Below are 14945 nucleotides of genomic sequence, written 5' to 3'. Positions count from 1 at the left end.
TCAAATAACTTTATTAGATTTCAAGATAAAAAGGTAAAAACTAACAAGAACTAATAATTAAGATAGAAAGTAGAAAAGAGAAAAAGGTAAAGAATGAAAAAAAAAATATCAAAAGTGCAAAACAAAAAAGAAGTAGAAAATAAAAATGACTTCCAACTTTCTTTTCCAACAGTTGTAAGTATAAATTTGTTTTAAGGTCTTACTCCAAGTTTATAACGTAACTTTAATTTTTTTCTATTGCTACTATTATTTCTAATCAACAAATCCATATGTCATGATTTCATTTTTTTCTGTTTCACACAAAAGTCCAAAAGGGGTTTCCAATCAGCATTAAAATCAATCAATGTCTCTTCTCTCCTCAAAGCTGCCAATTTCACCATCTCAGCCAACTCCATCAATCGCACCATCCCTTCGTCCACTGTAGGGAATGGCAAATCTTCCACCTTTGTGCACGCAAAAGTCTTGCTGCTGTTATCACGTATAAAAACAAAGAATCCGTTAGTGATTCCAATGGACATTTTCTTCTCCTGTGAGGTTCGGCTCTGACCAAATATAAACCAACCAGAATGTCATGAAATGTTCTCTTGTTTATGTGTGGCTGACAGTGGGACCCTCATAACCCTGTTTCTGCATGCAATTCTGTACATAACAACTGGACATTCCCACATAGAAATAACAGAATGTTTAGCATGCACTTACTGTAGTGGTCAATTTCTTCTGATAATCATCAGCATTGACTGGTGTTTGTCTAACTTCTTCCCAATTTGGTATCAGTGCCATCAGCCCCAATACTTCTCCACCATGCTCTGTGCCATTACAAGAATAGTCTTTTTCCTTGCCTGTGCAATTCATTACACTCTGATTTTAGTTAAAATCTTACGAAAATTCCACCCTCTCTACCACAATTTCATGTATACCACCATTTGCTTCCCACTCATGGTGGTCTCCAGTCTGGCCCTCTTCATCAAAGGCTACCTTAAATCACAGAGGCAGAGGCGAGGGAAACTTCTCACAGATATCTTGCTTGGGCTGTTTTTCTCCCTCATCTTTTCTTTTCCACCATTTATCTCATCTACGTTACTTTCAATCAGAAATATTTCAATTTACGTACATATGGCTAATTATGTGCCTGTCTGAACAGCAATGTTAACCCACTGATTAATTTCCCATGTGTGTTTAAATACTTTGCGCAATGGATTTCAATTTTAATAATATTGATTGTAATTTCGCCTTAATTTAAATTGCAGCCATTTATTCTTGCGGTTTATACTTTCTCTTTTTATGTGTTGTTAGCCACCTGAGTGTTGAATAAACAGAACGGAAAGATAGAAATTTAGCACATAAACGAATAACAAATAACTATGTCTGAAGAAGTCACGTGTTTGCCTATGGCCACCAAGATGCACAGCTTTCTGAAACTACCTTTCCCAAAGATTAATATAATGCTGGATTGTTTTCCTTTTCCCTGATCTCAGTCATGCTTTTTACTCTCTGCCTGCCAAGAGTGATCTTCCACTCCTTTGAAATTACCCTTCCATTGCTCCGAATTCATGGGCAGAGAGATCATATTCTACCTCCTCCACTGTCCTCAATTCTATCTTGGTCACACATGCTCAGACCCAAGCAGGAAGAGCTGAGGAAAATTCTCACCAATAAGTTCCTTTTAAATGGAAAATCAACCAAAGCAGATTGCCTAGGCTTAGAATAGTACATGCAAAGGGATTTTAGGTGAGAGGCAATGTCAGCAAAGCGTCTGTGGTGTTTGACTTCAACGGTGGAGATTCAGCCTCAAAAGCCCAGTGGTCCATTGCGCTCCTTCAGTAATAAGGACATAAGAGCATAGGCAGTGCCCTCCTGGATTTCTCCCCTGGCTCGTCTACTCCAGCAATCTGTTCTCAGAGTGGCCAACCAACTGCACAAGGAAGCCCATTTCTCCCCCAGCAGATGGCCTTCAGAAGAAGTCCCACTGCCATCAAGGCGAATAGCCACTGATCTTCTGGATTTCCATTTCTTGCTGTCATGTCATGTCATGCAATGTGGTGCCTGTTCACACTTCCTTGTCCTGGTGCTGCTAGGCCTCATGCCCCCCTCTACCCTTTACCCTTTTATTAAAAGCATCCTGCAAAAACAAACTCCAGCATCATTTTTTACTTTCAAAACAGCCTCAGATCCAGCAAAAACATTTAGATTTTCTCAGAATGTCACCTAAATCAAAATTGCCCTTTAGGTTATGTAAACAAGGGTCCAGTGGTCCCAAAACAAGAATGGGTTGGGTCATCCTGGGTTGTAATGAGTCTCTAAGGTAGTGTTTCTCAACCTTGGCTACTTTCATACAAGTGGACTTCAACTCCCAGAATTCCCCAGCCAGCATGCAGTCTGGGGAATTCTGGGAATTAAAGTCCAGCCATCTTAAAGTTGCCAAGGTTGAGAAACACCGCTCTAAGCTAGAAAGTAGGTCCATCAAAGGCATGTCACAGGCACCTTGGCACAGAGTTTGGCGCAAACAACGTCCCCACTGTGGAAAGGCAAGACACAGAAAAGGCCTCTTGGGACGCTTGGCATAGCTCTTTGGAAAGCTTGCCCTAGTTGTCTAGATTTTGGTGTGCATATACAGAGCTTTGTGTCCTTCCACTGGGCATTGCTAGCTGCAATGAGGGAGTTTTGGTTGTAGCAACATCCTCTCTGAACCTTCCCTTTGCATGCTTGGCAAGCTCTGATGGACAAAAGACCAGGGCCAATCTCACAGATTTATCTCACGACTAATGGGCATTTGGTAATTGATCACACCCCTTGTGGCTGCCGTGTTGTGAATGGGGAAGGCTTTTATAACAAGAGCACCAACTGGGTCCAAAAGTTGGAGATTCTGGCCTGAAACAACCTGATCCCACATGCAGTTGTCTAAAACAAGGCTTATGTTCTGGATGCTTTCAAAATCAGCCATGCATAACACCAACCAAGATGAATTTGATGGATGTGAAGGATGGTCTGCTAAGGTCCCACCATTCCAGCACTTTACAAGGTGAAGCTGGTGCCACCAGAAATAGGACTTGAAATGTCAATAAAGACTGGTTTGAACCAAGACTTGTAAAAACGTTGCAATAAAAAAGGCTCACTTAGAAGATACATATTTTAAAGTATAATCCAAAAAGGAAAGGCAACAAATAATCATTATTTATGATATCTCTTTATTATGAAATAAAATGGAATGATACATTGTCTGAAATTTTCAAGATTATGAATTTCACATTATACTTAAGAAAACTAGGTATACAGCAAGCTTTATTTCTTTATTTCTTGATTCGATTTTTATGGCCGCCCATCTCAAACAACTGACTCTTGCATTGCTCTTCTCTTTGTTCTTCCTATTTCCTTTCATTATTTAAATCAATGTGCATTTTTTCTGTAGCCGTATATTCTTGTACTAAATAAAATTATGAGTTGAAACATTACCAATGTAATGCTAGCTACTGTATTTTATCTGCTTAAGGAGCCTTTACAAATGGGTTTCCTTCATATTTTTCTGTTCTTCTTGACAGCCTAGCCCATCCTAGACAGCCCCCTGTAAGACCAGTTTGATCCTTATTTGTCTCTTTCCATCAGCTGATAAAGAAATCAATGGGCTGGGGCTGCGAAGGCTGTTTTGAAGGAGGCGTTACTTACCCTTCATCTATAACTGAACATAGGATCTAATAAGCTTGATTAAACAGAGAAATATGTACAGCAAAGCTCAGAACCTCTCCAATTTGCAAATAGGTTTCTGATTTGATATTAAAAGTATGGACATTTTAATTTAGAAAACAAAAGTCCAAATTTTGATTATTTTGATTGGATTACATCTATTTTCAACAAAGGGTTGAAAAAATGGAATGAAGACAAATATTTATCATCATAAAAATCAGACATATTTAAAGTTTCATACAGTAATAATTAATTGTTACTGCTATTGTGAAATAGAATGGAATTACAGTATATAAAGTAAAAATGTTTGATATAAATCTCTCTTCTTCACTTATGGAAGCTACATATAGAGGAATGTTTTCAGCTTTCATTGTTTTGAGTTTTGCAATTTTGTTTGGGAACTTACATCAATTTTGAACCATATATTCATTATGGCTAAAAAAAAAAAGAATATAAATGCTAGTGACTCTTCACAACTGGGCTTCCTCCATGGTTTTCTCATTTTCTGGGCTGTCCTGCTCATCCCTGAAGACTCTTTGCAGAGCAACCCTCAAAGATGCTCTGGGCTGATCCTTTCCGGTCTGTTTCCTCCCGACTAAGAAATAGAGGAGGGGGTTGATGCTGCTGTTGAGAGCAGCACATCCTATGCCAATTGTCATGAGAATGTAATGAGGGGGATCCAAATATTCTATGACATAAACAACATTCATTGGGAAAGAAAAAAAGAGGAAGAAAAGGAGAGCCAACAAGATGGCGGTCAGCAGCTTCCTTTGCTTGCGTTGTGCTTTCGAGCCCACATGGATCCAAAGGGTCACAGTGGACACAACCATGAGAGGCGTACAAAGTAAACCATTCACAATCAGCTGGTAAACTAAAGGTGAACGTCCAGAGCGCCTGGTCTGGTGGAGAATGAAGTGCACTGCAGCGAGCAGGAAGGAGAGGGTCCATATGATGCCACAAACTAGGGTGGACAAATAGGGCGGGCGATGGCAGCGATGCCAGAGTGGGAAGAGGACAGCCACACACCTGTCCAGGCTGATGGCTGTCAGCAGAAACTGACTAGCAGAATAGGTGAAGAAAAACAGCTCAAAAAATAGGAAGAAAAAGGTATAGAGTAAGTAAGTTTCTTTACGCAGAGTTAAAACAGCAACAAATATAGCCGCAATAATGAGGGATACGAGGACCCCAAAATCAGCGATGGAGAGACTCAGGATGTAAGTGGTGAAAGAATTCCTCTTAACGGAATAAGTCAGAAGATAAATTGTCCTCCCATTTCCTAGCAGGCCCAAAATACAAATAGTAGCAATGAAGCCATTGATCAGATTTCGTATTAAATCATCAAACAGGTGATCATATGGAGATGGATCGAGTATTTCAGAAAAATTCTGATGAATGTCTCCAATTTCAAGAATCCTGTTAGATGCTTCAACAAATGCTACAGCCAATGGAATACTCCTGTTAACAGAAAGTGAGCAAATCAGAGAAAATTGTTATTACAGAATTAGACGGATCACATGCTTCCCTTTTGATTTCTAGATATCAGTGTATAACTTTGCTGTTTACCATGAGACAGAAAAAGGAAAGAGAACAGGAATAATGATGTGACTCTGTCTCCCCCTTTCTCTAACATCCGTGCTTTTAGGAGAAAATCTGCAAGAGCTGCTATTGTGGCCTGAACTCAGGTACCCCTCTTAATGTGATCTAGAGATTGGCTTTATTCAGGTTCCAGATCATGTGGGGAGAAGGAGTACCTCCTTTGATCTGCCACATGTTCCAGAAAATGTCTGAATAGAGGAACTACTCTGTTCTCCGTGTGACTTGTAAAACAACAGGAGCAAGGATGTCTTGGGTTTAAATGTTATATTGTAATGCGTGTTTTGTCCCTTGTCTTGGGCAGGGATTCTAACGGACTCCTACGAAACCCATCTCTTCCACTTTATGTTCAGTGTCTCTTCCATGTCCTCCCATCTTCTCTTCCTAACTCTTTTTATAACACACTTGAAGACCCTATAGCAGTGCAACACTTTGGATTTGATTACAAAAAAGTCCTTTGGAGCACACTGAAGGGCAGATGATGCACCCTCAGCAACCCTTGACAACAAATCTGCCTTTTAGTGAGACTGGGCAGCAGGTGAAAGTTGTACCTATTTTGCCAGGTTGTACACAGGTAAAATGTAGGCAGTTTCTCATGCTCCGAAAGAATGTTTGCAAATCAGATCTTAATTGTTGCAAAGCCATAGTACACACAAACACACACACACAGAGAAACACTAAGGCTACGCTTAAACAATAGACAAAACCAAGTCCAATACAATTATAACAATGCCAACAATTCCAACAATTGGAATCCTTATCCACAAATAAGTATTCCAATTCAATCCTTATTTATTCGTGCAAGTCCTATTCCACCTTTCCTTCAGAAGATCAATATCTGCCAAAGGAGGTTGCCTGGTAATTCTCAAGTGGAAATGATCTACTCTCAGGGAAACTCTGTCCCTTGCCTGCACCCGCACTGAATCCAGAAATCCTCATTGGCTCTCTTGGGAACCTGGTATCTCAGGACATTCACCCAAAGTGGGTTAAAAGCAAACTGAGTTAGGTAACCTCCAACCTCAACAAGGGGTTCCCATTCCAGCAGCATCTGTGTGCAGAGCAGGGGAGGAATTTTTGCTTCTGGAACATTATGAAACAGTAGAACGGCTGCCTTCCTTCCTCTAAGGAAAATATTTTGAACCATAGCATACTTACTCCCTAGAGTTGGGAGGCAAAGTATCATTGCGGTGGGAATATTCTTCAGAGATCGATGCATCACCTAAGGAAGCAGTTAAGGTAACGTCATGATGACAGTCAATAAAACCAGGCAGCAAAAATGCAAACGTGTTGGGAAACTTCTTTCATACTTAGATTTGTGTGTTTCTGTCCATGGGTCTCTGTATATAAAAATAAAAGAACTCCCAATAAGGTTTTCCTCTGTTTGCCCCAGACCCTAGTTAGCCAATAATCAGCCCTGATGGTGCTCTCTAAGCTGTCTGCCCAGAATTTTAGGACCTGGTAATTAATTTAAAACTAACCATTTTGAAATGGAAATGATACTTCCCACTATTACTTTTTCTTAATTTTCAGAAATGCATTTGGGTTTCCAATAACATAACTTTGGTGAAAGTTCTCTTAAAGGACATGGAGGTTGCCTTCATCCCTTCTGTCCCACCAAGGACCATTCTGGGACCACGTTGCCCAGAGGAAGCGGCAGGTATCAGAGCGTTGGCATTTTTACAATCTCCAGGAGGGCTGTTTTTTGCATGAGTAATTCCCTCAGCAGACATTTTGTGAATGCACCCACTGAATGTTTTCAAAATGCCATTTCTCCCATCGTCCCCCACCCCACCATCAGGGAAAAAAACAAAGGGAACGCATGACCTGCTGCTAGAGTTTGAACTCTGGAATGATCTAATTACGCATCTTTGAACAATTAAGGTCTTCTTTATGAGTAGTAGCAACAGAGGGTACTACTCATAAAGAAAAGGAATGGAAAATAATATATCATATAGTTTACATGCTGTTCCTACCTTTTGAAAAAATAAAATGTTGTGCCATTGTGCAAAAACTGTTTCCTTGTTTAGGAGATGTTGAGATCAGTGGTTTAGGAGGACAATCCAGGACACTGCAATTTAAGGGGAAATATAAATATCAACAGAAATAAAATTTAACTGTTCTTCTGATTATCAAAACTGTTCCTAGGAAGAAAGTTGTTGAGGAATTTTATGTCAACATTGGTCTCCCATTCATACTCTAAACAGGTGTAACCATTCTTTGCTTTCCAAGATCATAGCTTATGTGGAAGTGACATTAATCTATGCTATGAAAATTGCACCCTTCCCACATTTTCCCACAGGGAAATATCCAAGAACCATTATGGATGAAGCATTCTTTAAGCTCTAAGCAGCAGACTCTTCCTTGATTCACTTGAGTATAAGAGGGAGGGGAGGTAAATGACAATCAGTCTGGTAAGTTTCTGCTAAAAAGGTCCGTCTTTAAAAAAGCCATTTTAGACTTCCATGGAGTCTGTTTCTTGGTCTGGCCTACTTCATGGGGCTGACACTCGGAGGTGAAGAGAGCTCTGGGAAAGCCAAAGGAAAAAGTAGACTATGCTCCGGGCATAACTACCTCTTTGTTCTTTTAAAACCCCATGGTCTTTCTGTCTCTTATCACAGTTGCCTCCTTATCTTGCAAAGTCCACCAGCTGTCTTTTCCCTTTCATGTCAAACAATCAACATCCCCATGAACGTCTGGTCTGTTTGTCTAATTAGTTCCAAACAACATCAGAAGCACTTTTGCCAAAATATTAGCCTGTCACATTTATACATTCCCCTTTATCCTTTTATAATTTTCTTAAATCAAAGTCTTGTTAAGCTATTTGCTGTGAATTTAAAGCCTTTAAAAATATTATTTTCCTCTTTTTCCTCTGTAGTTTGGAAGGAAGGCTGACTCACCAAGTGGTGGTTTTCTTTTCCCACTGTTCCAAAGACCTCTCTTTAACTGTAAATTGCTTATATATGGAAGTGTTTAAGAAAGTAAGGGTTTGAGCGAACCTAATGTCCTTAAAAAGGCTGTGCTGTGGGTGCAAGCCTGCAGTCTCTTCCTTGTCGCACCCCCTCTACTCATGAGGAGATTGCAAGGCTTCGATTCTCATGGTCTCCTCATCAGGAGCAGCTGTCCAGGGTCCAGGTGGGTGATCTCTCAGTCTCTCCTTTATCCAGAGAGTTAGCCAGACAGAAATCCCAGCTGGCTGCTGTTCACCACCACAGCAGTATCTCTGCTCTTTTTTTAAAAAAAATGTTAACTGATTTATGTGTCACAGAAAGCACAAATTATTGTCAATGAAGAGTTAACAAAACCATGTGAGATACAAAAAGGTACAAGAAAAGGATGTCCACTCTCCCCACTTTTGTCTATTTTGGTCTTGGAAGTTTTAAAGAGAAATATAAGAGAAGATGAGGGGATAATGGGAGTTAAACTCAAGAAAGAGATAAATAAATTGAGAGCCTTTGCAGATAATCTGGTGTTGGTGCTAGAAGATCCTCTGAAAGGGATAGAAATACTAATGAGAAAATTAAAGGAATTTGGTGCGCTTGCTGGATTTCAGAATAATAAACAAAAGACAAATATGCTAAAAAAAAATTCAAAGATACAAGGCCAACTAGAATTGATGAATAAAACAGGTTTTAGGATTGAAAATAAGGTAAAATATTAGGGTATTAATCTGACAAATATGAACAGTATGTTGTCCCAGAATAATTATGTTAAGACATGGAATGAAATTAAGAAAGATATGTTAAGATGGGAGAAATTACAACTATCATTGTTGGGAAGAATTTCTGTGATAAAAATGAATGTCTTACCTAGGATACTCTTTTTATTGCAGACAATACAAATTGTGACTACTGACTTACCATTTAAGCAATGGCAGAAGAATATAACTAGACTTATCTGGCAAGGCAAAAAACCACGAGTTAAATATAAGGTGTTGCAAGATGCTAAAGAAAGAGGAGATTTAGCCTTGGCTGATTTCAGATTGTAATTGGCCACTTATTATTTGGTTTGGTTGAGAGAATGGGTGTTGCTGAGAAATAACAAATTATTCGATTTGGAAGGACACAAAGTTAAGGTTAATGTGGATTTTAAAAAATCACTTTATTAGACGTGCCATTTTGAGAATTTGGAACAGATATAAACCTAGACTGTATCCAAGAATACACCTATGATCATCTCCACAAGAAGCATTTTATAGGAAAGAAATGGTTAACTTGTGTTGATATCCTTGATATTCCTCAAGGAGAAATTAATTTCCAGATCGAAAAACTATAGTAACAGACAGTGTAAATATATATATATACATATAAAAAAAATCATCAGTATTATTCTAAAATGTATGAAGGAGAAAAAATCTCCCTGGCAAAAGTTACTGAATATTTAAGGAAACAAAACATACTGATCATTATGATAAAGAGAAAGAACTAACAAATAATAACAAATAAATTAAATAAACATAAAATAAATAAATAAATAAATAAAAATATGGGAAATTTGTGAAGCTTTAAAAAAGGCTAAAATAGGGAAAGCACCTGGACCAGATGGCTTACCAGCCTCTTTTTATAAACCTTTTGAGGATAAATTACTACAACCTTTGCAAAAATGATGAACTCTAATTTACAGAGTGGAAAGATACTGGACAGTTGGATAGAAGCCAATATAACATTAAATAAAGAAGGTCAAGATTTCACTTTAGCAAAAAATTACCACCCAATATCATTACCGAATAATGATTATAAGTTATTTACCACAATTTTAGCTGAAAGGATGAAAATGATTTTACAGGACTTTATTTATGAAGATCTATGTGGTTTCTTCCCAAAAGACAGTTGAAAGTTAATATGAGAAGTCTACTGGACATTTTGGAATATTTAGAACAACATGATGAAAAACAAACTGCATTGATCTTTTAGACACAGAAAAAGCCTTTGACAATCAGAACTGAACTTTCTTGTTTAAAAGTTTAGAAGATATGGACTTTGGTGAGAATTTATTAAATAGGTAAAATCGATTTATACTTCACAAAAGGCACAGATAATTGTAAATGGAGAATTAATAAAACCTTGTGAGATACAGAAAGGGACAAGACAAGGGTGCCCCCTGTCACCATATTTATCCATCTTAGCTCTGGAAGTAGTGAATAGAGACAAAAGACAAGATGAAAGCATTGTTGGAGTGAGGATTAAAAGGGAAACATATAAATTACGGGCGTTTGCCAATGATTGGATGATAATTTTGGAAAATACTTTGGAAGGAATAGAAATAGTAATGGAAAAAATAAAGGATTTGGGTGGGTTAGCTGGGTTTACAATTAATAAAGAGAAAACAAAGATGTTAACCAAAAACATGAGGATGGAAGAACAAAAAGAATTGACAGAATAAACCTGGTTTAAGATTAAGAAAAATGTGAAATACTTGGTATCACTAGGACTACTATGAATCATGCATTGTTTCAGAACAATTATGTTAAGACATGGAAGACAAGATGGTGGGTTAGTCATTTATCTAAACACTCCCTGGTGTTTAGCGGGTATCTGTCTTGAATGATCAACAATGGTCCCACTGGGCAAAGGTGACTTAATTTACTTTAATTTATTTGATTAGGGCACTACCTTCTCAGAGTATAACTGAGAAAATGAAATAGAACATAACTAGCACACACACACACAAAAAGTAAATAAAAGCTGTTACAAGACAAGATGGCATTTGCAGGCAACAACAGAACTCAAAGGGGCTCTTACAGTTTAAAACCAAACTTTTACAAAATGATATACCATGGGTATATAACCCCAGAGAAGTTGTCTAAGATGTATAAAGACACTTCTAATTACCGTTTGAAATGTGAAAAACAGGAAGCAACATTTTATCATGCATGGTGTACTTGTGAAAAAAACAAAAAACTGTTGGACACAAATACAAATGGTGATGCAGAGAGTTTTGAAAATTAATATTCAGATGAAACCACCATTTTTCTTACTGCGACTTATAGATAGTCAACTAGAAAAGGCTCATGGATGATTGTTGTTATATATAGTAACTCCAGTGAGGCTGTTATACACATGAAGATGGAAAAATACAGAAATACCCATCATGGAGGAATAGGTTGTAAAGATAGGAGAACTTGCCAAAATGGCTAAATTGACTTCTTTGATCAAGGAGGAAACAACAATTACTTTTATAAAAGACTGGAAACCCTTTATGGACCTTTTGCTGAAAATGGATAAAAATGAATTGGGGATTTGGGGATTCCTTGATTAAAAAGGTTTGTTCATGGGAGGAAGGGAACCATGATATGAAATCTGGTAGGGTGGAAATGGGAATTATGTTTGCAACTGCTGCAAAGAAGGTCGGAAGTCACTTCTTTAGATATCTTTCTTTTTCTCTCTTTCTTTTCTAATCTTTCACTTTGTCTTTTAGTCTTTCATATTTCATAATTCTTTTTCTACTCTTTTATGTTTCCATAGTTTTTTCATCTGATGTAAAATTTTCTTTTAATAAAAATTATATTATAAGCATAAAGAAACAGGAAGCATTGTGACTTTAGTTCCAAGAAACTCAGCAACAAGGATAGTATCATCTTGAGGTTTCACCATCAAGATTAATTGTTCTATGGAGGAGGGCCTGGGAATCTTCTCCTTGGCTTTTTTCACCTTCACCATTTCATTTCATGAGGCACAATGAGCTCTTCTTCCCAAAAGTACAAAAGGACACTTTGCAAAATGAAACAAACAAACAAGCAAAAGAGACTTGTAAAACAGGCTCACCTGTTATTTCACTCCAAATAAAGGACTCTGAAGGAGGGAGAGAAGAGGAGAGGATCAAACATGCAGCTGATTAGATCTGCATGCCACCAGAAGACTTAAAAAATGCTTCAGCCCCTTTTGCCTAAGTAACACTTCCTGCATATCTCCATCAAGATCATCTTCCTTACTCTCTGCACACTGCAGTGGGACTTTGACAGCCTGGGGTTGAAAGATATAATTGGATAACATCAGCATACTCATGATACCAAACTTCAAACCAATATTCTGACCTCATCCAGAGCTTTCAGGTAGATTTTCAGTTGAACGAAGGAGACCCCTGTGCCCTGAGGCATTTCACAAAGAAGGGGATAGGGAGTCACCTCTCCTTTACAACCAAAACTCAGTAAAGGGAGATCTGAAAGGTGGCTATATGATTCCTCATCTTAATCAGCATTGATGGAATTATGCAAGTGTTAAAGGTCAGCAAGAGCCTACTGGCACTTCAATCACTTGGCAGTTGTTCTACTATCCCAGGTCCACCTGGGAAATTTGGATATGTAGCAACAAATGCAAAGAGAATTCTATTTTTGACAGGAACCCCATTTATGAATTTTCATGACGTTATTACAACTGGAAACCATACTTAGAGCTGATTGTATGATATATTGTGAAGTTTTAGAGGTTGTCTCAACCTGAGGGTCGAGAGAAATTCTTTGGTCTGATAAGAGCCTTTTGAGGAATATCTTCATAAGCATAGTAGGGAGTCATGTTTTTCACAGATGATGTGTGAGTTTGGAGTTATCAAAGAAACAGTATCTGCAATAATTAATTTGACTAAACGTTCTCAGCTGCCAGAGAAAAGGTTGCATTGTTATATTTTACTTGCTGTGTTAGCTGTTCTGGCAACAGAGATTCCTGTAGTAGGCAGGACACTGACATGCTCACAGCATCTGGCTCTGCGACTAGAACTGTTTCCGTTCATGAATCAGCCAAGGGGTTGAACCAATTACTTATAGTAAATAAATCAGTGGCCCTTACTGGCCTCATCAATTCTTAGATGCTTCAAGGATTTTCTCTGGTTTAAGTGCCCAGATCCTGAGTGACTCCTCTTTGTTTTCCTCACCATTAAATACTCAGATAAAAGAAATCCAAACGAAGCTGATCCCAACCTAATGGTACCCAAGTCCTATCCTAAACTCAAAAAGGAGTACTTTGCAAATAACGATTAACACAATAGAAGCTCTACCTTTATGGCTGACATACCTGCTGATGATAGGAAGAATCTCCAGAGGGGACAATCTGATCTCTTTCAGAATCTAAGGATGAGAATTTTTTCAATGAATCCAGTTGCCTGGCATTTGATCCAGTTATTCTCGGAAAGGAGAATTGAGGTGGACCAAGCTGCAAATGTTCTGAGAAAGAAAGAAGAGAACTTGCAAAATATCCTTCTCTGAATTTGGAACTTAAATGTGTTAACACGCCCAATATGTAAAGGAAGTGCTTAAAGATACGATCATATCTTGAGAAGCAGCCAGATCCGGAGCTCAAATTCCTAGACATAAGGCCCATGAAAGGAAGACCATCTTTTGGCACCAGTTGTTAATTGTGACAGCAATTTCCTTGCTAACCAAATGACTCCAGGAAACAAGTAGGGGATGTGGATCAGGCTGATTGTGTTCTGCTGGTTAGTCTATATTTTCCAACAGATGCAGTTTTTGTTCTGATTGCTTCAACCAAACACTGAAAATCTTGAAGGACTTTTTTTATGGCTGGAAGGAGATGATTCCTGAAAGGAGCAGTAAGTCTCCATGCCTTATGATGGAGATTCTGGGGGTCTCTTTTTAAATTTCTCTTTCACACCCTCTGAAAAAAGTGTGGTGGGTCCATGATCATCTCCCTGAATTTCCTTCCAAACATTTCTCATGTAATCTGAAGAAGAAAAATGTTTTCAACATTTTTGTCCAAAGAGAGGAGAATTTCAGAGAACTTGTCATGGGTGGAACATGGAGGTCCTCCACTTACTTGGTGAGCAGGGGGTGAAGGCCTGGATTGGACTGTCCCGACTCTCTCTGCATGATCACCTTCAAGAGGTCTGCTGCCTCTCTGCCTTCTCGCAGTCCAATTTGGTCCCAAAGCAAGGCAGGAGAGGACACTTGTCCAATTAAGCTTTCTCAGGCTAGGAAACATGGGAGCTCTGGAGACTGCACTGGGACTGAAAGAATTGTAATGGAAAAGAATCCGTCCACCACCTCCAACATTAAACGATGCTCAAAAACACCACCACGAGAAAGCAAAAAGAAATTTTTAGCATGAGGCAGAAAAGCAAAATCTTCTTTTACAGAGCAAAGAAACTTTAGAGACTGTAAGGCAGATTTCAGTAGGGTCTTTGTTTTCAGAAATGAGAGGCTCAAAAGATTTTCTGATGTTTGATTCCTGGTGCAGTCCAAAAATCGGAAGCTCGGTGAATAAAAGGGACTTGGCCAGTCAAGCCTCTGTAGTATGGTTGAACATTGTGAAAGATGCCTCAAGGGTTCACACAGACCATTTGGGAGCCACCTGAAGCCTCCTTTGCAAACAAACAAACATATCATGCTCCATCTAGGTTGTTCTACCCAAGTTCTAGAACACTGTACAGCATGCTATGTGGCCCATTCTCTGCCTTTTCCCCAGCTGAGTTTATACATTACACTAAGCCAGAGTGTGGCTGTGCTTTCTATATAAACCATGTTTAATGGCTTAGCATATTGGGTGAACCCAGCCAACTGAGATTTATGCCATCAACTCTGGTTTAGCAGTGAATGTGAACTCTCCCAAGGTTGTTTTTGATAGAGCAAGATCTGTGGTTACTGTTGTTGTTCCAAAAAGCGGTGTTCATTGCCTGGTGTGCTATAGCCCAATAAATCACACCAAAGGTGGAGATAAAATCAATTTTAT

At 38.6% G+C, this 14945-nt stretch overlaps 1 protein-coding gene and 1 pseudogene across 1 annotated transcript; one reads left to right on the top strand and one right to left on the bottom strand.

Moving 5' to 3' along the window:
- Nucleotides 1-576: 576 nt before the first annotated feature.
- Nucleotides 577-3644, top strand: LOC148214740 (proto-oncogene Mas-like; annotated as a pseudogene).
- Nucleotides 3169-13426, bottom strand: LOC112542814 (proto-oncogene Mas-like). Its single transcript, XM_025176547.2, has 5 exons — nt 13275-13426; nt 12033-12230; nt 7245-7339; nt 6427-6490; nt 3169-5133 (listed from the first exon to the last, which is right to left on the bottom strand). Exons 3-5 carry the CDS (start codon nt 7270-7272, stop codon nt 4149-4151), a joined length of 1077 nt encoding a protein of 358 aa, XP_025032315.2. The 5' UTR covers nt 7273-7339; nt 12033-12230; nt 13275-13426; the 3' UTR covers nt 3169-4148.
- Nucleotides 13427-14945: the final 1519 nt, after the last annotated feature.

Source organism: Python bivittatus, unplaced genomic scaffold, assembly GCF_059951505.1.
Source record: "Python bivittatus isolate LINGU-HERP-01145 unplaced genomic scaffold, Pbiv_v1 ctg000590_np1212, whole genome shotgun sequence".
Lineage (NCBI taxonomy): Eukaryota > Metazoa > Chordata > Lepidosauria > Squamata > Pythonidae > Python > Python bivittatus.
The sequence above is the reverse complement of the archived record's forward strand: the minus strand, read 5'-3'. Positions and strand labels throughout refer to the sequence as shown.